The following is a 14,306-nucleotide window of genomic DNA, read 5'->3' as shown; positions in this document are numbered from 1 at the left end:
TGGAAGATAAAGTTATAGAGATAGCGAAGAATCTTAAAAAGAAAAAGAGAAAATTATTGTATTTGTATTGGGTTGTCACCTTTGTAATATGTTTTGCTTGGTTTGGATAAATTCTATGTAAAAAACACTTTGTTTGGATTACTTTATTTTTGAATGGAAACAGCTTGTGCACATGGTTTGGTGAAAACCAAGTATGTAAATATTTTTTTGATAGATCAACCTAGCTACCAAAAAACAGCTTGTGCCTATTATATATTTCTTTGTTTTTTGAGTAGCCTATTCTATATATATTCGGATGTCATAGTTTTATTATAGTCTGAATGGATTGTTTTTTTTTTTTCTATGATTGTGCAAATGAGCCAAAGTAGAGAGAACCAAAAGAGTTGGGTTTCTGAGAAGCAACAACAAGCACAAAAAACTTTTATATTACGTTTGAGAGATCAACAATTCAATCACCAGAAATGGCTCAATGCTTATTAACATCACAACATCACATTGGTCCCATAATCTCTCTCCAACTTCTATTATCCTTGTATTTCTTTGGCAAGTTTAAAATTATGTTCTATAAACCTTTCATAAATAATATGTCACCAGAAATATACACTTTAATGTAATATACATTGTACTAACACTTTAATAACACAGTTTGATATACATTGTAATAACAATATACAACAAAACTCCTCTATAAATATTGCTTGCAGAACTCATGTAGCCCAATGGCAAACCTTGTGCTTTAGTTCCACATCCAATTTCTTCAACAATTCATAGAGCAGCCTTTGAGCCATCAAAAAATAAGTAATAAGAATTCAATTCAAATAGAAAACGTAAAATTACAATAACAACATGAAATGAGTCTTTACCTTCAGGATGATCTCTAGAGGAATACAATTAACAAGTACCTCATACAACTTCCCTCAAACTTGAAACTGCCTAAAGCACATGGAGAAATACATAACTAAATGGTTTGAAACAAAATGCATACCCAAGGAAATGCAGGTACCACTTGCATAATTATAAAATTGATTTAGAATGCAACAAAAGAAATCATCCATCCTAGCTATTAGTATGTTCAAATTGGTAAGATGCTATTGATAAATATGGTGAGAATTTACTATACTATCAAACAAATCATTACCAATTACAAGAAAAAAAAAACATAAATAAATAAAATTTTTAACTAGACCTCCTTATGTGTCTGTTCTACTAGGTCATGACTATTTGTGAGTTGTCCACATCCACAAAATGTAGCACAATTACATTCTCACATGAGAAGATTAAATGTCCATGTGTTTCTTGAGCATGTGAGAAACACAAGTTTTTTTAAAGGAAAACCTGGAGATCAACCCATCTATTTTTAGAAGAAAATCAGCCCTCCAATAGAAGCCCTCCACGTAAGCATTTTATCATTATTACCATGCATTTGCCTACACCCGAACAACAACTTGTGTCTCGATTTCTTCCTATTCTTTTTTTTTTCAACAAGCATTCAATATATATCAGCCCATCGCTTTCTTCCTATTTGAACTCGATATCATCTTCTTTCTATGCTTCTCCAAGATCAAAGCCCATGTGATTATGAGTCAGTAATTGGGACTACTATGAAGACTAGAAAGAGGATCAGTACCAGCCAGACTCACTTATAGTTATGATAAAATGTGGTTATAAGATCAGGCATGAAGACCAGTATCAGGATCTACCTTTGGGTCGGAGTCAACAAGATGTTTAGAGGCAGCGACGGGACCATTGTTCTGAGGTAGGGGCCATTGTTTCTTCCAAGCCTTGTTGATCAACTCACGTAGTTGGCTTTGGTCTAAATGTGGGGCATCTGCTTTGATGCTATGTTACTGGATTGTGTCTGGATTGTTTCGCAAGGGAAGGCTAGTTGCAGGGGTAGAAGGGGTTTGTTCGTAGGGAAGAAGGTTTTTGTTTAGATGGGTTTTAGTCAAGTGTAAAATAAATAGATAATGCATTTTTGTTATTTTCTCAAATTTCTTATGTGTCTTTACATAAGTGGAGGGCTGTTTTTTTTTCACATATTCTGATGGGCTGGTTTGAAGCATTTCTCTTTTTTTAATAAGATTAGAGAGCCCAAAATAAGTAGTGGTCCAATTAAGCAGCAACCCTGCAAAGCCCCAAAAGTGATTCTTTCCAATACTGCCCTTAATCTCTACAAAAATGAATATAATGTTCCAGCATTTTCATTTGAATACCGACTCTATCATTGAGGTCGAGGATTCTTTGACTGTACTCATCTAGACGCTTATGAGATCGCAAGAGTCTTGTCTTTTTAGAGCTGATATTAATATGGTTGTGCGCATTATCAACAATGGTGATAACCCATTTGTCATTCTTGTTCAACGTTGCATTTACCTTCGTTTTACAATCTGTTTTAGTTATTGCACGTGGCTTTGAGATATTAATGTTCTTAGGTTGGTATTTTCTGCTACGATCACAACCAATAGTCACATACACAAACCTCTCATCATCATCTCTCTTAGTCCTCTTTGTCTTTACACCAAATCCCTATTGCTTGGCATATTGCTTATAGTAGGCCGTAAGTTCATTCTCACTCTCAAATTCTATACCAGATCTTGGTACTTCAATCCATACCTCATCGTCCGGGACAATAGTGGTATCATCTAAATCTTCATATATGTCAAATAACATTTCTAAACATGGAAACATAGGGATGTATTAGCATCAATTCAATATTAGTGTCATTAAAGTGAAAGCAAAAAAAAGTTTAATACTATCAGTAGCATCAGAAAATGCACTTCCAACATTTTTTTCAAATTCTAGAAATTCAGAAAATTCTTGTCTAAGTCCTCCGGATTACTAGGCGGCAGAGGGTAGGGTATATTTACATTAAAATTATGTTGCAATTATGCAATTATTTAGATTAATGAGCACGTCAAACAAACTTTTTTAAAAAATAAGAGACATTAACCTGCATACTCACATGGTAATCATTTTCATCTCCAAATGTATTTTGAGGCGTCATTAATGACTGTGAAGTCCAAGTCGAAGGCCTAGGTGTCATTCCATCTTCTTCATCTCCCATCACACTAATTCTAGAAAAATTTAAGTAATAATGAGTTTTTATGCATGTTGTGGGTTCCAACTTCCACCAATCAATCAAGTAGATAACTTTGATATTAAATAGATAAATATGTGAAAAATGGATGATCTTACATCATAAAAATAAAAATAAATAAACATGCCTAATTCTAGGATTTTTTTTAAGAAAATAAAGAAAGAAAAAAGAAAATAATTGTTAGCAAGCGGGCTACAACGACGTCGTTTGATGGCAGCTAGCCAGCTGCGTGGTCTAGAAAGGAAAAACCACATGCAGGCCTAGTACGGTGTACCTACATCGAAGATGCATTATTTCCCATAACATAACATCAATGAGCATTGAAATTTAATAAGTGATGTTCAATTACCACTTACAAATATACTGCATATATGACTTTATGCATTGAATAACATCAATTGTCACATATACATTTACAAATGAAGTTTCAAATTTATCTTGCAACAAGTTTACATGCAAATGGTAATGTCATGTACAATATGACATTACAAAGCTATTAGTCCAATTTATATATTAAACTTTTTGGCATGGTTACTTAGTATTTAACATCTGATTTTATTTACTTCTCCATTGGGGTTATTTGAGTTGTTCCTCAATCTGAATCTTACTAAGAAATGGTCACAGTGGATTATATACTTGACTGAAGGGAGCACAAAAACCCAACCAAAATGATTTTAATGTCAAGAGTGAATTACTTCTGAAATGTTGATAGTAGTTTGATGACCTCACATTGTCTATGCAATTCTTGAACCCATTGTTTGGCTCGAGTGAATGTATCCTGAAGCCAATACATCACAACCAATTTTCAAAGCAATTTTTTTTCCTGGGGCACAAGAATAAAATGCATTGGGAACTAGTTATTCTATTTATGTATATATATGTTCTACTTCGTATAACTCTATATACATCATCACTTTTGTATATATCTATATATATAAAGACAAACCTGAAATAAGACAATCAATCAACCTGTTCTCATGGACAACCTAGAGATATCAGGCTTTCCATATGAACCTGAGAAGTAAGGAAAACAAAAACCATGCCCTGACATAGTTGGAAACAGAAAAAATCTATGGACAGAAAGAAAAGTGAAGCATGAAGCTCCCAAAGAGAGGGAATATCAGCGGGAAAAGGCCATCAGTTACTGAGGTCTGCTGGTTGTTTAAATGGTCATAGACTTATCTACCTCAATGAGGAAAAGATGCAGAAAAAAAAAAGCCTAGAAAGATCAACTAATGTTCGAAAAATCTGAGAAGAACCTAATTCAAGTGAGAATACAAGAAAACATAATGTGCAAGCATGGTGCCAGACCAAAAAAAAACTAGCAAGACAAACTCATGACTAGGAAAGAATCTTGGGTGCATCATTCGTTTAAAAAATGTAGTATTTGCAATCTACACCAAAGAAATAATTGGAATAAATAATGTACCAAACATATTCTTTCTCATTCATTAGAACAAGTTTATTTGAAGAGCAATTGCTTCTCAAAAGAAACCATGGATATAATAAAAATGAACAAAAACTAAAAATCATTTTAGACGCCTTTGTGGCACTAGACATCTTTAACAAAGTGTATTTATGACCAAGGCATCTCAATCATATTCTTTAATTGTTAGGTGATTTATGCATGTAATTTCCACCTCTGTAGCAACTTAGCACCTTGTATGAAAAAAAAAATCATTTCAATGCATCTTATACAATATGTTTATGAAGTTAATTTATGTCAATACATCTTATACTATATGTTCAAGAAGATAAAAAAAAATTTAGGAAAACAGTTCTATGATTGGTCTAGGAATACAATATGTCAATGCCTAATTCTAGGATTTTTTTTTTTAAAAAAAAAAGAAAGAAAAAAGAAAATAATTGTTAGCAAACGGGTGGCAGCGGCATCGTTTGATGGCAGCTGGCCAGCTGGGTGGTCTAGAAAGGAAAAACCACATGCAAGCCTAGTACAGTGTACCTACATTGAAGAACTCAATGTAATAAAGTTGTGGCTCATTTGAGCTTTTCTTCAAACACTTGCTATGCTTACCTTTTTTTCTTGATCTTATTACTGTAACTTCATTTCAATTACTGCAATCCATTATTACAACATTCAAACCAACAGATTCCACATCCGTTACATTCCCTTACTACAATCTTCAATTTAATAGAATCATTCTAGGGCAAGAAACCACTCACCTGGCTGTCGAGATGTAGATTTGTTGATGTCGATTCTAAAGCAAGGACTCTAGGGATCATTGATGTTGATTCTGAAGCAGGAAAGATGAGAAAATTAGCAACCGTGCGACATATATTTCCCAAAATAAATCTCAAATGCCCAAAACAGAAATGAAACAAAGAAAATCAGGGAGAGAGAAACGCACACACGCACTTGGGACGATGAGGGCAATGGGGAGGGAGGAGAGCTGGGTGAAGCGGGGAGTGGCGGCGTTGTGCAGACGGGCTTGGTGTCGCTTAAAAGAGAGACGGTGTCGCCGGTGGTGGTGGGCAGAGGAGGTTCGACACGAGCAGGGAGGAGAGGAGAGAGCTAGCGAGGAGGAGATTCGACACGGGCTTGGGGGCTAAATTCGAATTGGGAATCTGAAAACATATATAGTAGAAAACGATGCGTTTTGCATTAAAAAAAAAAAAAAAGGAAGGATTGCCACGTAGGGTGTGCAAAATTGCATATCGCTACGGTGGTTGATCCCTATCAAAACTCGGTATTATAACTTATTTTTGTAAACAATAAATCTACGCAACCCCCGGTCTGCTGATCACACACCACACTTCTCACGTGGCGAATCCGGTTCATCGCCCACGTCATGGTTCTTCTCCGAGCTTCCCTCATACTAACGCCCCTCACCCCAACCTCCAATTTCCTTTTCTGCCTCGTCGGCCTCAACCCCAGCGTGATCTTCTCCCTCATCGGCCTCACCCCCAATGCTCTTTTCTCTCTTTTCTCCTTCTTCTCCCTCACCCCCAGATCCTCAACAAACTCTCAAACTCAAACTCAAACCCTCACCCATCACCCAGACGCCCCTCACCCCAGATCTTAGACCCAGACTCTTCTCCCTCACCCCTTACCCTAGCGCCACAAAGAAACCCAAATGACGAAGAGAAACACAAATTCCTAAATCTGCTGCTCATTTCACAGTAACACTGATTACATGAGGGTTTTTTTCTTGGTTGATTTTGAGTAAATTTTTTGTATAGAAATATCAAGCATTAGAATGTATGGTTCTAAATGATTCTGTTAATATCCCAAACGATGAAAAAATGGAAAGGGTGCTACCTGTTAATATCCTAGATGATGAAAAAAAAAACGTTTTAATGCGGTTTGGTTCATCGTTTGTTAATAACCTAGGTAGAGTGTATGGTTCTGTTATGTTAATTGTTTAGCTCTGTTATGTTAATGCTAGAATGTATGGTTCTATTGTCGACAAAGCCATGCAAAAGAGATTTGTCACATGTGGTGAGAAGGGATCTGGATATGAGCAGTGAGAAAAGAACTCTAGTTGTGCGAGGATTTATGGAGAGAGATGGATTTATGGAAGGGTTTGGCTTGACTTGTACGCCTTACGGAAGGGATTCAAGCTGGGTGGGAGAAAAGCTCACGTTGGATGGGGTGGGGGATTATTGGTTTTAATTTTCAAATTTTTTATTTAAAAACAAATAAATAAATAAAAAACTCACGTCAATTGGTACGCAGAGGTTGTGCTAGAGTCCGGAGGTTGTATAGAATGACTTTTGTAAATTACTTTTATAAATTATTTCTTATTTAAAATATGATTATATAAAAAATTGTAAAAATAATTGTTTTTATATCATTTTGACAGCTAAACTTTATGAATAAACAAATCGGTCGTCAAAAATTGCCTGACACACGTCATCCCGAAACTGTGAATCCCGTTCATTCCCAAATTGGTGGTGCTACAGCCCCCGCTGGGGCTCCCGCTGAGGGCAGCAATATTATTTTATATGTGTTTTATTTAAATAATTTTTTATATAGATCTTTTAATATTTTTAAATATTTTTAAAAAATAAAATAAATTTAAAATATTATTAAGAAAATACTTTCTTAATCAAAAAGTAAAAAAATATATATTTAAAAATATTTTTTTAATCACGAAGTAATATTTTTTTATAATTTTTTATTTTACTTTATGATTAATAAAGTATTTTTTAATAATATTATAATTTTTTTAAAAAAATATTTAAAATATACATGCTACAGCCCTCTCTGGAGGCTCCCGTTGGGCTTAGCATGTACTTTTCTATATGTATTTTTTAATTTATTTTTTATATAGATTTTTTTTATATTTTTAAATATTTTTAAAAAATAAAATAAATTTAAAATATCATTAAAAAATATTTTCTTAATCAGAAAGTAAAAAATAAATTATTAAAAAATATTTCCTTAATCAGAAAATAGAATAAATATTATTTTTTATTCTACTTCATAATTAAAAAAGTATTTTTTAATAATATTATAATTTTTATTTTATTTTTTAAAATATTTGAAATTATTAAAAATATCTATATAAAAAAAAAAAACAAAAAAAAAAAAAAAGATAAAAATGCTACGGGAGCCCCCAGCGGGGCATGTAGCATTTTCCTTCCCAAATTACCTGGATTTGTCTACAGCCTCTGTCTCTCCCTTCCATCTTCTTAGGTTTCTCTCAAATAATTCGACTTCGAATTCATTGGACACTGCAAATTTTCCATGGAAGATCCGAACACGCACGACAACGTCGATTCGGAGAAAATCTCCGAGTCTTTTCTCTGCTGCGTTTGCCTGTAAGTTTCTTTACCCTCCCTCCCCCGAAAAAAAGATAGTTTTGAACAATACAGAAAAGAAAAAGAAAAACCTCTGCTTATTCACAAATTTACTTGTGATATGTAAAGATGTATAGAATTTGAATCTAAGACCTCATCTCACAACTTCTTAGGACCATCAGCAAAAGGCATTGAGTTGCTATTTACTCAAAATATGTTCCCAATTTAGTTCCTCGTTCTAGAGTACGTAGCTTTTCATTTCCTAGCTTCGATAAGAACTCGTGGTGACATATTTTGGTGCAAACCTTTTGCGAGGCAATAGTCGAAGTCAATTTTGAAGTGAAAATTTGGCCTCCTACGTATGATATCGTACACGGCAATTGGCAGAATTTTTTTTTGTAAATGGATCGAGACCTAAATACCTACAAGCAGAGCGATTTATCAATCATGTGCGGTATAGCATACGATTAACGAAAACAACAAAAGATGATTAACTTTTATCGGTAGCTATTTCTTGATAGAGGTTGTAGTCTGGTCCTGTTCTTGTTTGTGCTTTTTATCGGTGTCTGCGTTGTTGGTTTTCTTTTGAATGGAAACCTTACTAATAGAGTGCAATTTATATTGCAGAGAGCTGTTGTACAAGCCCGTAGTGCTGTGTAAGGATTTACTAACTCCTTGAAAGGCATGAATTTTCGAAAATATTTTATTCTTCAACAAATTTATATCATTTTCCTTGTGGGCAGCTTGTGGTCACATCTCATGCTTCTGGTGTGTCCATAAATCAATGGATATCCTACATGAGTCTCATTGTCCAATTTGTAGGCACCCATATAATCACTTTCCTACCATCTGTCAGATGCTTCACCTTTTGCTCTTGAAGGAGTATCCTATTGCCTATAAGAGAAGAGAAAATCAAATTCTAGGTAAGCTTTTTATTTTGCATTTGAAATACTCATATTATGTGCCCATATACAATCACACATGCAGACACCTATTGATTGCATGACATATACAATGGAAGCTATATAATATTGCTTTAAATCATCCAGGATGAAGACAAATTCTTGTTATTGAGTATAAATATGTAGTTATAAAATGATTTTATAATGGTTTTAAGTTTTCATCAATATTTTGTTTGTCCTTTACAGGATAACTATTTTTTTAAAATCGCCTTCACTTTCTCTTTATATATATGGCTTGCGAATAGATTTAGAATCATCAACTGCTGGGACTAATCCTCTGGTAAAATTATATGTAGCCAATAACGGTGTAATTTGATAAGGGCTTGCTATTAATGAGGGCTCAATACCTTCACTTAGGACGCACTGCCCTCGCTTCGAGAAAGAATCAGTCCGGATGTCCCCGAATTTTAGCTTAAATCAAATTCCTCTAGCACTAGCAGACTCTATAAACGCAAAGTAATTGGAAGTATAATAAGTAACGAATAAATCATGAAAAAGATGCTTTAAAATCAATATTTTGTACTAAAACAATGAGGCACACACAGTGGCAGAACCAACAAATTTTCTTTGGGGAGGGGGGGGGGGCAACTTTTCTACCGTGTGACACATTTATGTAAAATAAAAAGAGAATAAAAATCATAAAATCATAACTATATATGAATTCAAATCTCAATAATTTGCTACATACACGTAGAAATAAAATTATAAAACACAACAATATATGTTTCAGATTTCTGACGATAATGTTTCGTGGAATAATATTCATCTATTATTATTTTTGTAATGAAATATTTAGAATTTGTTTTCTTTGTAAAAACTATCAAGTGATCTTTTAGAATGTCATCTTCCATTCTAGTATGTAAGCTAGTTTATCAATTTTCGTATAAAATCTAGATATTTTCATGTCCCATTAACCATACAATGTTATAATTGAGACCTTAAATAATTTTTTTCTTGCTCAATAAAGTCTAGAGGATAAAACCTCTCAACTATTTTTCATATAGATCATCAACCTTAAATGACTTTTCTTGTATTTTCACTTTGCATTTCATATTAAGAAGCCAAATATTGTGTAACAAAAAACTTTGGAATCCATATTAATAAATTTATTATTTCTCCTAAACTTAGTTTTAATTTAATTTTGGTGAGGCCACATCCTTGAAAATAGATAATATATAGAAATTATAAAAAAAAAAGAATTGGAACTTATAGGAAAAAAATTGGAGAGAGGCATTTCTAGGTATATTGAAATTTTAGAAAATTCCGAAGAGCATATGGGGATTATAATTTTTCTTTTTCTTTTTTTGGGGGGGTGGGGGGGCATTTTCTATATTTATAAAATTATGAATAAAATCTAGGAGATATTTTAAATTTTCAAAAAACTTTTTTTTTGGGGGGGTGGCATGGTAAACGTATGTCCGCCACTGCGCGCATATCCCTTTGCAATATCAAAAGCATAAGGCATACACAAATCACTTGAGAAAGAGAGCCTTACTCCTTATATCAATACATGGCATGCTATTAACTTGTAGTGTAACATGGATTTTTGCAACATGTCAATGCATATTAGAATGTGTCGGCAGAGTCTTGACATTAGATGGTGTCAGCTGAAAAATCTGTCTTCCTCTAGTTATTGGATATAATTAGGACTAAATAATTTTTTTTAAACTTATAAGTGACTATATTTTATCACCTCTGCTCTTCAATATGGCTATCTCCTCTTAAAGCTTGTTATGGCTCCAAGCTTAGCTTGTTATTAGAAGCTTGGATCCAGGGAATGCATTCAAGTTTATCTTGAGTATGACCAACTTCTTTGCCCAGTTGCCTTTGGAGAAGGAAAAAGATTAAAGGAGAAGGATTGAGTACATTTTCTAGCTGTTTACACTCTGTTAGTTTACTATCATCATAAATGCTATGGTAATTTCTTTTGTTTGTGGTACTAAAAAGTTATTGTATCTTTGTCCTTAAACTGGTACCTTCTATCATAGTTCCTGATTATTAAAGTTGTTTCCTATTCATGTTGCAGAAGAGGAAAAGGAGACAGGCATCTTTTCACCACAATTTAATTCTCAAGCATATAATCATGGGGGCGATCCAGCCTCTTTATCTATCATGGATTTCGAGTCAAAGTCACCTTCAGACTCTTTATCCACCAGGAAAGGGGAACCTTATGCAAATTTGGAACTATTGAATTCTGATTCACAGGTTCAAGATGATGGAGTGTGTGCTTTAATAGAGATCCGTAATGGGAATTCTGAAGTAATTGGGAATGTTTCTCTCAAAGAAAATACTAGCAAGCAGGTTTCGGTTTCTGATGTGCTGTGTTTGGCATGCAAACAACTACTACTTCGTCCTGTGGTTCTTAACTGTGGCCATGGTAAACTGTTCACATAGTTGGCCTTCCTATATCTGATCAGGTTATCTCTTGTCTAAATACTTTTAGTTGATATGCAATTGTTCTTATTTTCATTTTCTATATTGTGCAGTATATTGTGAAAGTTGTATCATCATCCCAGCTGGTGAGATGCTTAAATGTCAGGTTTGTCAAACCTTGCATCCAAGAGGATTTCCAAAAGTTTGTTTGGAGCTAGATCATTACCTGGAGCAAAATTTTCCAAAAGAATATGTGCTGAGAAGAGATGCTGTTCAGCTCAAGCAAGTTGATTTTGAGCGTATGCGTCCAACCATCTATATGTCTGAATGCTTAATTGTTGACAAATATATTATACGAATTGCTTCTTAAAAACATATTGGGTTGTACCATTGTTGACATATATATAATACGAATGCTTAATGGTACTCAATATCTATTTTTAGTTTGGTAAGGCCATATAGGTCACATCATGTTTCCTAAATTCGTATAATACCTGTTTTCCATTATCATTTTACACTTTTCACCATTAATGCATAAGCTAAAACTATTAATCGTTTGTGTGGTCAATACTATACTGGTCAACCTTCTAAAACTTGGTGGATATTCTAGACGAATCTAATTATTTTAGTTATATGAACCTTACAAACTCCAAAGATAAAATTCTATTATACTATCCCACCAGTGTTAGCTTGGCTCTCTGTGTTTGGTAGTATTAAGATATGGTGAGTTTTTTCACTCTTTGATCCCATTGGATGTAAACATTTGACATATTTTTTGTGGTGTTAATGTTCGACCCTAATATGGGCATTTCTCTTTTTTTTTTTTTTTTTTTTGTGTAGAAAACCGCAAGTTCCAACTTAAATAGAGTTGGAAAAAAATATTTATTATATCAATTATATATGGTATGTTTACTGCTTGTAATAGTTTCTGCTCCTATAGGTTTCTGGACTTCAGGGAGTTGTGTTCTTTTTCTTAAACCTATAGCTGGGTGTTTCCTATTATAAAGTGATACAAAAGGGACTTTGGTGTCTTATACTTAAAACAATGTTACTGATTGAAAGTGTAGCAAGTCATTACAATCTAAACTCGAGATAAAGCTGAAGTTATACTTGAGTAAATCTGATATTATGAAATGATTATCTAAATCTCAATTCCAGGGGTCATTCTTGTACTAGACTTACTGTTGCAGTGGGGGAATAATGTATTTTTTATTTTAAAGTTTGTTGAAGCATATTGTTAAAAGCTTTTTAATGATTGGATACCTCTCTGACATAATATCCTCTGCTTAATTTGCTAATGGTCTTTTGATTATTATACACTTTTATGGATAAATGTACTTGGTATATTATTTTTTCTACTTTAATTTACCCCAAATTTAAGCATATTCCATGTCCTATGTTGCTTGTATGACATATGACACGTACTGAATACTTTACTCCTGCCACTTACTATGCTACTGTGTGCTTCAGGTTCAACTGAATCCTGCAAACAAGGAAAGAATCCACCGTGTCTGGCTGAACCTCACTTGAACGCACATATTGCAGTCGGTTGTGATTCTTGTGGGGTATATTCCCCTAGTCTTCCATTTCATCATTTGCACTGATTGCTTTATTTAAGTAGGCATATTTGGTACTGGACACTTTCTTCATCAATTAGATGTTTGTCCGATTTATTGTTGATGCATTTTGGCACTTCTACAATTTTGTCCATGTTTATTTTCTTGTGTCCAAAATATGCTGATATTGGTTGTTCCTTCTATGTTTTGGAGAAACTATATGTTACAACTTGATTGTTTGATAATTTTGGATGCAATGATGCCCCCAAACAGGATTATGTCTGCATTGTTTTGGCATTCAAGTTGATTTATAACAATTGAATTGTCAACAATACTTTGTAGACGTGAAAATGCTAAAACTTAAATACTTGTATTAAGTGATATGAATGTATGTTGGTGCTATTTCAAGGGTGCAGCATGGCCAAACATGTATTGTCAGTGATGATACAGTGCATATTGATGTGGTGTTTTTCTCATTTATATATAGAAGTAAAAGGTCTTTCTCCCTTTTAGTTGCAATATTGATCAGCTGCCTGTTGTATTGTGTTTTCACATCCTGCAAGTGAGCGGTATGCTCTGCCAAAGAATGACAAATGTTTCACTTCAATGTCTGCACAGATCATACCCATCATTGGGGACAGATACAAATGCAAAGATTGTGTGGAGAAAATTGGTTTTGACCTTTGTGGTGACTGTTATAATACCTGTTCCAAGCTTCCTGGGCGTTTTAATCAGCAGCATACCCCAGAACACAAGTTTGAGCTTGTAAGGCCCAATTTTGGTAGTAGTAGGTTTAGGCTGGTTACTGTACAGTTGGGAGACAATTCCACTTCTTTTTTAGTTGGTACTTATGCCTCAGAGGATTCAGAAAATGGATCTCCACGTCCTGCCTTGCCCAGTGATGCTCAGGAGAATGCTGACAGCAGTTCAGCTGCTATTGTTGCCTCCACCGATGGTGGAGAGGATCAAACTGGTTCCCAATCAACCTCCTAACTCTACACCAAGCTGAAGCCATGTGCGTCGTGTCTGGGGTTCTGGACGTTTCTCCTACTCCAGCAAAAGCAGGCTTCCACCATTCAAGGCATGGTATATGAAAATTCGAATCCCGCATTACCTTTTTCTAGTTGGTTGCATGGTTACCAAAAGCAAGCATGCATGACCTTTGAAGTTATCTTATTGTTTTATAACGTTTTTGGTGTCTATGTTCTGTCCAGATTGTAGCTGTTCTTGGTGTGTCAAAAGTCCTGGTATTTTCCTTCTCATCAGTGTTTGGAAACAGGTGTCTGTGGTCATGTGCATCATGACTCATGAGGGTTTCCGGGTTTATATATTTCCCACGGGTTGAAGTGGACGACTCATTCAGCTATTCAATCGTTGCTTGATATTAATATGTTGGTTTACTTCTAAAAGTGAAACATGTGTTGGTTTGTGTGCAATGATCAATGAGGATAAATTATGTGCTCTTGTTAATATCATAGAAACGTTTTTTTGTCAATTAGACCTAATAATTGAGGTTTAAAATTGGTTATATGACTGTAAATTTCTGTCGACTCT

At 34.3% G+C, this 14,306-nt stretch overlaps 1 protein-coding gene and 1 long non-coding RNA gene across 4 annotated transcripts; one reads left to right on the top strand and one right to left on the bottom strand.

The window, feature by feature from the left end:
- Nucleotides 1–509: 509 nt before the first annotated feature.
- LOC109006033 lies at nucleotides 510–5,660 on the bottom strand. Its single transcript, XR_001998568.2, has 5 exons — nucleotides 5,467–5,660; nucleotides 5,282–5,352; nucleotides 2,963–3,074; nucleotides 864–933; nucleotides 510–777 (listed from the first exon to the last, which is right to left on the bottom strand). It is a non-coding gene; the product is annotated as an uncharacterized LOC109006033 (long non-coding RNA).
- Nucleotides 5,661–7,687: 2,027 nt separating this feature from the next.
- On the top strand, nucleotides 7,688–14,306 carry LOC109006030 (E3 ubiquitin-protein ligase PRT1). Of its 3 annotated transcripts, none has more exons than XR_001998567.2 (8): nucleotides 7,688–7,882; nucleotides 8,489–8,517; nucleotides 8,605–8,784; nucleotides 10,850–11,200; nucleotides 11,310–11,495; nucleotides 12,667–12,761; nucleotides 13,371–13,833; nucleotides 13,967–14,306. XR_001998567.2 is itself a non-coding variant. In XM_018985173.2 (7 exons), exons 1-7 carry the CDS (start codon nucleotides 7,809–7,811, stop codon nucleotides 13,743–13,745), a joined length of 1,290 nt encoding a protein of 429 aa, XP_018840718.1. In that variant the 5' UTR covers nucleotides 7,688–7,808; the 3' UTR covers nucleotides 13,746–14,306. The 3 variants fall into 3 exon arrangements, 1 of the variants encoding a protein (XP_018840718.1); XR_001998566.2 differs by having other exon boundaries at nucleotides 13,371–13,838; XM_018985173.2 differs by having other exon boundaries at nucleotides 13,371–14,306.

Source organism: Juglans regia, chromosome 1 (assembly GCF_001411555.2).
Source record: "Juglans regia cultivar Chandler chromosome 1, Walnut 2.0, whole genome shotgun sequence".
Lineage (NCBI taxonomy): Eukaryota > Viridiplantae > Streptophyta > Magnoliopsida > Fagales > Juglandaceae > Juglans > Juglans regia.
Note: the sequence above shows the minus strand (reverse complement) of the source record. Positions and strands in the feature narration are given on the sequence as shown.

What these genes read in the sequence shown, in the direction of transcription:
- LOC109006030 (XM_018985173.2), top strand. Translation starts at nt 7,809, where the DNA reads ATGGAAGATCCGAACACGCACGACAACGTCGATTCGGAGAAAATCTCC. An exon ending in AAGAGAAAATCAAATTCTAG is followed by an intron (nt 8,785 to 10,849) that starts GTAAGCTTTTTA and finishes TTCATGTTGCAG; the next exon opens with AAGAGGAAAAGGAGACAGGC. An exon ending in CAAGCAAGTTGATTTTGAGC is followed by an intron (nt 11,496 to 12,666) that starts GTATGCGTCCAA and finishes TGTGTGCTTCAG; the next exon opens with GTTCAACTGAATCCTGCAAA.